This window comes from Trachinotus anak, unplaced genomic scaffold (genome assembly GCF_046630095.1).
Source record: "Trachinotus anak isolate AG129_WGS33_773 ecotype Australia unplaced genomic scaffold, CSIRO_AGI_Tana_v1 ptg000011l, whole genome shotgun sequence".
Taxonomy (NCBI): domain Eukaryota; kingdom Metazoa; phylum Chordata; class Actinopteri; order Carangiformes; family Carangidae; genus Trachinotus; species Trachinotus anak.
Window position 1 is genome coordinate 14,224,136 of NW_027273862.1, and position 9,146 is coordinate 14,233,281.

Below are 9,146 nucleotides of genomic sequence, written 5' to 3' on the forward strand. Positions count from 1 at the left end.
AGTGTCACAGGAAAATCAGCATTACACTTCACACACAACATCACACAATTATGACAGGAAGAAATATCTGAAGTACAACACAACAGCGACAGGCAAAACAACATGACAACAAGACATGTAGCACCGAACCCATTCAGAATGCAGCCGTTCAGGGTCGCTGTTGCTCTAGGTACCAGTCTTTTGCCAAAGCGAGGCCTTCTGCACCTCAGGGACCTGTACGTGGCAGTTGCACGGGCATGTGTGATGTCCTGTGCTATTGCAATGCGTGTGATGTCCTCAGAATTGAGGTCTGAGAGGTTGCATGTGGGGAGACCTATTATCATGGCAGCAGTGTAGGTTATGTGTGTGAGTCTGGCCCAGTTTGCACAAGAGAGCATGTTGAAGAACAGTTGGAGCAGGATGCGTTGAACAGTACAACAATAGAAGGAGATCGAGGACAACATGGAGTCCTTTGAGTTTCACACACCTAAATCAGTCAGATTTCTGCTTTATCAAGCTCTGAGTTTTTGAAGTCTGGCATCAGGGAATAAAATGCATAAGCGCAATGTATTTTGTTCATCTGTGCAAGACTGAGAGCTTAAAGGAGCAACCTGATAGATTTGAGTGAGTGAACCCTTTTTCATACTTATAGAATAAAATAAACAACATAGTCTCGTGTATTTCATCTCTTTACTTTGATTAAGTTACATAGACACATACAGAACATTCTGAATTGTGGTTCGTGCCAGATATAGCAAATCTTTACAAATCACTTCGATTCACTTTGGTTTAATTAGGTTAACACTGCAGCTCTTTTGATTATAGAACAATCCCACTACATTATTTCTCATTTTACAAGGCAGATAAACACCAAAGAGGTAGTGTAATAAATAACAAGATCATCCCAGTTGAAACAGTATTGCAGTAAGTGGCTGGTCTTTGGAGACCATGACACCGGGATCCTGGCATAATATTGCACTGATAACCCAAACCCCACCCACAACCACCAGGAAACGCCATTAATGAGCGATATAAAACCGAAGTTGTACTGAGCAGATGCAGTAGTTTGGCCCCAGCTTAGATCATGCATAGACAGAAACGTACATTGTGATACTAAAGTTCTGACAGAGCTTTGGTGAATGTTGTAGTTTAAAACGCAGAATGTGCGCCTGGCAGGCACACAGCCAGGCTTCTTATGAGGTAGTTGCACTGTTGCTAGGTAACTAGAACAGCTGAAAAAGCACTTGTGGGAACTGGTCAGAACAAATTAAAAGCCCAAATGACATATAGAGCTTAACATTTCAATGTTCTCTTCACTTGACTCTTATTGTTATGCTAAGTATGGTCTGAAATGTTGTACCAGACTGGAATGACTGATCGCTAAAACCAAATGAATTACCTCTGCAATGAGTTACTTTTGCGAATGTCCCATACATTGAATTTATTCTTCCAACTGACTATTGTGAGGGAAACATCGTACGATGTATTGATAAACCAATTTTACTTGGTTGAACCTGAGAGTTTAAAGCTGTAATATACTTGAATATCACCATAAGATGTTTCAAAGTTTTATTTCACAGGCCTCATACAGCGGGTCAGCACACAGTCTTGTTCCTTAGGAAAACAGGCAACTGGGGTGCATATGGGCCTGTGCACCTGCTGTGGTGCTGGCTTGGAGGGCCTGTGTGAGGCTCTTGCCCATTGAGTAGCTCCTGTGGTGCACTGTGTCAGGTTTGGAAGAAATACGTACCTCATACCTCTTGGGGATAGAAACACTTACAGCAGTGAACAAGTGGGGGTTACGCTGACATGTCCTGTACGTTGAGGGCAGGGCTGCAGAGTAATTGGGAAGCTCTGTATTAACAGCAGGATCCACTCTTATTCCACTTGTCTCACTCTTCTTATCAAGTATGAAACAGTTTTCCTCGAAAGTTTCTCCCTCTGAAGCCTTCTTCCCACTGCAGAGCTGGCCACTGACCTTGGGATTCAGGTGTGGTGACTTGATAGGGGGTAAAAATGTGAAGTTTTTAATGGGAACCACTGTATTATTGGGCCTGTGGCTGTGGCTGGCTCTCTGAGGCTTGGTGGACCTGTTCTCAGACACAGAGCATTTTGAGGACAGATGGTGAGGTTGCACAGGAGTCTCTCTGAGCATCCCTTTCTCCCCTTTCTTTTCTTCAAGTAAGGGGTGTGACGTGGTTTTCTGCATGGCATCTGGCTGCAGGGCTGCCAGAGCATTGTTACTCCAAGATCCCACCCGCTGATTTGATGGCATGGATTTCTTAAAGTTGTTATGAGAATCTGCGTGCGACTCACAGCTGGGAGATCTGTCTGCATTAGGGAGTGCTGGATCAACAGATTCGGGGGTCGGGTTGTTTGCCTCCTTATGGTTTCCTTTCCTGTATCTCTTCTGAGTCAAAAGTATGCAGCTGAGTGGAGCAACTCTGGCCCAACCTCGGACCTGTTTTATAATGAAATTAATTGTTAAATATGAGAACAACAGTTTTGAAAACACACCAGAGGATTTACTTGTTGTGTAAGCTAAAATTAAAAGTGATAATAATATAGATATATGAGATTGTACTTATTTGATAGCAATATCAGAATAATTATCATATAGATAAGAGTTATGTCAACAGATTGGGATATAATAAATCAGAAATTCACATTAGATATTACATTTATTTGTTCTTCTCATTTGAACAATTTTGACTTCAAACCGTGTTAGAGGCTACAGAATCAACATGTGCAACTGGTACAACCCACTTTAAAGGTAACATTAACTACATCAGATAAAAGCAGGCAGTAAAAAACATTTTGTAGTGTGAATCTATTCATTCACTTACAGCTTCTTCCAAACCAGAGTAACAGTGATACTCATATGGCTCCAGTTCTTTCAGGGACTCTTCCTCACTAATATCTAGAAGGACATCAACATGTCTCCTCTCTGGTGTCCTGTAAGGCTCTTCCTCAACTGCGTCCTCCTGTGTGGGAAGCTCCTCGTCCGATCCACCCACAGCCGTGCGAGCCACTTCTTTTAAGGTCGCCATTATTTAGTTACATTTTGTACACTGTGGTGAGATCTAGAAAAGGACACAAAAACGAGAGCACTGGCTACCAAAATAGCCTGCAATACGTAACCTACATTGTCCAGCGCATCAGTTCAAGTCACTACGACAGTTTTTATCTTGAAACGTTAGCAACCTGGAAAACGTTACACCGGTTTGTCAAACGCAGACCTCACTCACCACACCGAGGCAGGCTGAGTCCCTGTCGCACTGTGAACGTGTTTGTAATTCCCGTGTCAGGATTCACCACTTGTAAGGAAGTGCCGCCGTCCGTCGTAGGGGACAGTTTTCTCTCTGGTTTTACTCACAGACGCGTAGATGCGGTGAGTGCCTTAAGTCACAAGCCGCAACGCTGTCGTCATGACAACCCACACACGCAGCACCGGAAATATGTTACGTAGAGAAAAGGGGAGGGGCTGAAGGGGGCGACTGCTGCAGCCCGGACTGGGCCAGATGAATTATTACATCTCTGTTATGTAATGGGTCTTACTACGTCACAAAAATGCCCCAAATTAAGTTGGAATTTGTTTGAAAAAACAACAACAAAAAAACATCACATCACATTATTTCCTTTATTTGGGTTATCGAGGTCATTATGATGCCACGGTGTGAAAAAGAGGAAGTTAACAGGTTGTGTAGGAGGAAACCATCTTGATTAGATGCAACGCTCAGTTCTGCACGTAGAGGCTCAGTTTACGTCAAACTCTGCTCTATACAGGCTCAAGGCAGCTGTGTGTGTGTGTGTGTGGGGGGGGGGGGGGGAAATGGAAGCGAGCGATGGTTTCTGTGAAGAGAGAGGTATTCTTGTTTGAATCTTTTCGGCACTGAGCACATTTGAGAAAGTGGCCGTTCAGCTGGAGCAAACGCGCACTTCGCAGACGCACAACAACAGCTTGGTTAATTGGTGCAGCCCTGCAGAGTGTCAGCTTCTGACGCAGCCGGAGCGCCTATCCGAAAGGGGGACACTGACACCTGACGGCTCCATCCCTTAACCCTCCGGTCTTTTCCATCACGACCACTTCGGTTCTGCAGTGCAGGGGCTGCTGCGTTTTATGGAAGCGGAGCCAGTGCGTCCTGTCGTGGTCATGCTGCCCCCAAAGAGCTGCCTGCCGAGGAACTACAGCTGCATAGCTGGACTGTTCGGAAGCCTGGCAGCGGCGAACCCGCGGCTTGAAGATGGGGAGGACTTTGACTTGATAAACGGTACTACTTGTGAGCCCATCGAGAGCCCCGTGGTGGACGAGAGACCACGGGGCAGAGAGGTTTCCCTGAAACCTCAGAGTCCAAACCTGCGTCGGAGATGCAAGTCGCTGCCCACACCCACAGAGAGAGCAAAGTTAGAGGTCTCCCGCAGCAGGAGTCCAACCAGTCAAAAGAAAGTCCGGTTCGCCGACTCCCTGGGCCTAGAGCTCATTTCAGTGAAGCATTTCGATGATGCAGATGAGCCAGAGGTGCCGGAGCGCATACTGGCGAAACTTCCCAAAGGACCCCTCCAACTTAATCATATGGACACGAAATTCCCCCGGCCTCCTTCACAGTCTGTGTCCATGGAGTTGCTGTTCACCAACCCAAACACTCTACCCGGTTTTGAGCAGAAAGTGAGGGAGGTGAAAGTCATGTTGGAGAGCATTGAGGCAGACGAATTCAGCCTCTCCGGGTTCGTGCGAGTGTTGAATATGGCTTTCGAAAAGAGCGTCTTTTTGCGCTATTCGTTGAACAACTGGATAACATTCATGGACAGTTTGGCGTCCTACGTTCCGAACTCAAGCGACGGTGTCACCGATAGGTTCTGCTTCAAGATCGTCATGCCTACCTACCTCGAAAACGGAGGCACATTGCAGTTCGCAATTAAATACTGTGTCGGCGGGCAGGAGTTCTGGGACAATAACAATGGGAACAACTACAAAGTGCGGCGTCACCAGTTCAAGATGTCCCCACCGCGGGAATGGGAGAACGGATGGATTCACTTCATCTGAGCTTTGCAGTCTGCATTGGCACCTTGCGTGCGTAATTTGCGCGTAATTGATCCCCGGGTACCTTAATTATGACTGTAGCCTGTTAAAATGATTTTTTCTTTTTTTTCTTTTTTTTTTTTCTTTTCTGCAATTGACAGAAACTAAACACACGTTTTATGGCACAAAGAATAATTTCCCTCGATATTTCAAATATTTGCCCTGCTGTGGTGACAGACTGAGTGTTGAGGACAACTGCGTAAGGCTTTGGTAGGTGCTGGGTTTGGGATGCCGTTAGATAATTTGCCTTGATGTCAGGGCTCTGTACAGCTTGGTGCCCTTTGGGAGGGCATGTTCACGTTATGTAATGTGGGAACACGTGCCACGCATGACGTGCCGGGCAATGCCGGCTTCAGGCGTCACTGTTCATGCCAGGAGATGCCTACATTTATGGCATGGTGTTACTAAAAATATCTTTTTGTTTTGCATGTGTGCAAACATTGAATTAATAGGAAGCAGGGAGCTGACAGACAGGAATAGGCGAAATATATTTTATTTTTATCCAAATACATTTAATGTGTAATTTCCCATTCTCGTGCCATTGAAAATGCCTTATTTTAAGCCATGATGTGGGAAGTTGTGCATTGAATGTTGAAAGTCATTTCTTCATTAGGCTTGAATATACTAAATGCATTCAATACTTATTAAACTTGCATTTTGAATAAGGCCTATAAACCCTGGGAAGCACGTAGTGCAGGTAAGCTTTAATCCAGGGGCACCAGACTTAGTCACAAACCTGCCTTTTACCCTTAAATTTGCACATATTCAACACCCATTGTATATTTTTTGCCACAGTCATGCAAAAATGATAAAATATTTTTGCCAAATTTTAACATCAAGGAGGCCTAACTAAAGATGAACTCCAAAAATTTTTTCTCTGGAGAAAACTATTCCCTATAGGCTATTGTAACAGCATCATGCATATTCCATCAAATCATAAAGGCTATGTTTATAGAAAATGGGCTTCAACATTCCCATCCTGTACTCTGATAAGAAGGTTTTTTTTCCTGAATGAACCCCTTGAACACGGTTGTTGTTCTCCTAAGGAAAATAAATTTAGTAGCTGTATCAAAGATTAAATTTACCTCAGATTACTTGTGGACTTTTTCTCCTCTTCTTCAGGTTGATCAATATAAAACAGATGTTATTTTCACAGTAATAATTTTCTAACAGATATGTTCAAACAGGAAAGTATTATTATACATTTGCAGATTTAAAACACAATGCTTATCCCTTTCTAATGTTCTTGTTACTTAGTTTTTCATAGAGCAGTGTTGTCTGTAGACAAAGTAGCTATTACATGGACGTCTGTGTTTTACCAGCTTCTGCTCCTGTAAAGGTACATGATAGCCATCACTGTGCAGGAATAGTGCTGCTCCTTACACCCCTCACACGTAAGCAAAATGATAAGGACCACCTGACTCGCGGATATTTCCATCCATAGGTTGCCTTGAATGATGTTACACAGTAGTCTTCCAAACCTGCTCCCAATCACACTCACAGTCTTTATGGCAAACAGACTTTCTTGTTTGAGGCATGGTTGTTTACTTAAATGCAGTTACTCAACGTGCTTTTTTCTTTAGTTGTGTCATTATGTCAGTGTTTGTGAGTGTGTAGAGAGTTCAGACTCCAGTTCAGTAAGTAGAGGGACAGGCTGGGTGCTTTTTAATTCCCATGCACTGACGGTAATCTCAACATCACTTTGGGCTTTGTTTACATCATCATGGCCTCAGAGGGACGATCTCCAGTGAGTGAGGCCCTCAGGTCGGGATGTGGATAAAAGAAAGACTATAAAGACTATTCCTGTAACCACTTAGTTTTTGGAGCAGTTCCACTGTGAATCCATCACCAATGTTTGTCTCAAAATCTGACATGATTTGTTTCATTGCAGTGCTACACCTGATATTGTTAGAATAGTTTTACTAAAAATGAGAGATGGCCTGTGGCGAGCTGACGTTTGCTACCACTCAGCTTTAGCTTTAACATGTACAGAGCTGCTCATCTGTTCATTTAAATACACTGTGGATATAAAAGGTCTGGCCATAGCAGAGTTCACTGTGTGTTATGTTGTTGGCTCAGTGGGTATTTACATATTATCCGCTTTGGTGTATGTAAACTTTGTTCAAGCATTCATGCAGTGCAAGGCCAAAAAGCATTAATTATCCAGAATGAGATGTTTGAAGCGGGGACAGAGAGATGCATCAATACCAATGAATCACAACCAACACGGGCTGTGATTTTTAGATTTTAACGATCAGCTGACGTAACATACTGCAGTGTTGGGATTGACTGACACAAATGACTGTCTGAATATGATGCTTTCTCTATTTTCCATAACATGTAACTCTTTGGTTTAAGTTTCCAAAAACTGTGAGAACTGTAAGATATCAGTGACATCTCCCTCACTGCTGTTGTTATTGGTGCATCCCTACCATCAAGCAAAAGAAGGGCTTCTGGTTTGATTAGATTTTCACCTCAATGTATACATAACATTTTGCATCAGAATTCACTGATATATATATATGTATGTAAATGTGTTAATGTTTCATATTGAATGTCTTCCTATTACTGTTCTATGTTGTGTGTATTTTGAAGCTTTTTAAAAGCAGACTTGAGAGACATGAATGGTAAAAGTTTGTTATCTGATGATCTTGTGAAGCTGGAGAATAGAACATGAACCTAAACTTAATGGATTCCTAAAAGCACACTTGCTAATCAAATCTTTCTTCAGGACCATTTCAAATAAGGCTGATGATAGAATTGGAAGTACATGATTTTTGAAACAAAATATATTGCCTCTAAATGGTGAACAGTGACATATTGTAGAATTTTCCCTGAAATGTGGACCAAAATGTGAGCAGTGTATCTGAATTGAATGAAATGTGTGGGCAGCTATAGGCGTACACTGCCTTACTAAACCCTACGTTTACTTAGAGACATGTAAAAGAGGCAAGTGCTGGTTTGTTAAGAAATAATGTGACTGTAGAACATGTGAACAGTGGACAATGATGAGGAACATATCTTGGCAAGAGGGATAACATGAAATGCACTCTGGTGTTTGAGATTTTTGGCATGAGTGACTTATGATTGTAGCTGATACCGAGCAGACTCAGTCGAGGCAGGTCTAATGCACTTTGAGTGAGAACAAGGAAAGAGGCATGGTAGATAAATGAAAGCTTCTCTTGTGAATAGCTACTTACCAAGTTGTTTTCATTCTTTGTCATATTTTATTGCACTTTTCTCTCACTGTGGAAAGCCTAAATCACCTTTCCTAATTTACAACCATTGTATGGCACTGATTTTGATCTCATTTGCTTTCTAGTTAGTGAGTTTATTGTTTTTTGTAAATCCTATGCAGCCCCTTTAGTATGTATGATGTAGTAACATCTGCAGTCATCTGACTGTTTTAATTTGTTCTATGAGCTGTCTATTTCTTTCTTTTTCAGTAAATGTTAACTATGTTTGCATGTACAGCTGAAACACATCTTTATTTTTACATTTTCTTTTTAATGTAACCTATATTTTGTTAAAACTATGGTTAATAAAGGCATTTGTGATGATAACCAAACCCACCCTGCCAGTGCTTTAACGTCACAATCACCCAATGCAACCTTTATACTGTTGCCTTTATTCAGTTTCTCCCAGCTTATGATATGAACATTGAATGCAATTTGTTGCATAATAGTGTAATCAAAGCTATTATTCCAAGATTTCATCTCTTAGACTCAAGAAAACCTTCACAGTTCACTGTTATTTTAACCTAAAATAAGATGTTACTGTGATGTATGTGCAGTGTCTGACTGTGGAGCTGAGCGTGTGCGTGTTTTCCCAAGGGGTCCGACTGTTCAGCTGAGCATCTCATTTGCAAAGGGCTGCTGCTAGTCCCCATTCATAAAAGTGACACACCACAGAGGGCTGTTGCCATCGCCATTGTAGACATGGCTACGGACATGTCCTTGAATCGATTACATTCTGACGTCATGCCCCCCTGTGTATATGAAAGGGAGGGGTTGGAGCTTGAAGCAATAAAAGGTGCAGCAGGAGCTAGGCAAAGCTGCAATGAGCAGACAATAAAAGAGCATGGAAA

The 9,146-nt window shown here is 42.5% G+C and overlaps 2 protein-coding genes across 2 annotated transcripts; one reads left to right on the top strand and one right to left on the bottom strand.

The window, feature by feature from the left end:
• Positions 1 to 650: 650 nt before the first annotated feature.
• On the bottom strand, positions 651 to 3,426 carry cunh16orf46 (chromosome unknown C16orf46 homolog). Its single transcript, XM_071488424.1, has 3 exons — positions 3,228 to 3,426; positions 2,826 to 3,062; positions 651 to 2,440 (listed from the first exon to the last, which is right to left on the bottom strand). Exons 2-3 carry the CDS (start codon positions 3,027 to 3,029, stop codon positions 1,595 to 1,597), a joined length of 1,050 nt encoding a protein of 349 aa, XP_071344525.1. The 5' UTR covers positions 3,030 to 3,062; positions 3,228 to 3,426; the 3' UTR covers positions 651 to 1,594.
• Positions 3,427 to 3,742: 316 nt separating this feature from the next.
• On the top strand, positions 3,743 to 8,627 carry LOC139627567 (protein phosphatase 1 regulatory subunit 3E). Its single transcript, XM_071488425.1, has one exon. The coding sequence runs from the start codon at positions 4,100 to 4,102 to the stop codon at positions 5,021 to 5,023; it is 924 nt and encodes a 307-aa protein (XP_071344526.1). The 5' UTR covers positions 3,743 to 4,099; the 3' UTR covers positions 5,024 to 8,627.
• The last annotated feature ends 519 nt before the right edge of the window (positions 8,628 to 9,146 follow it).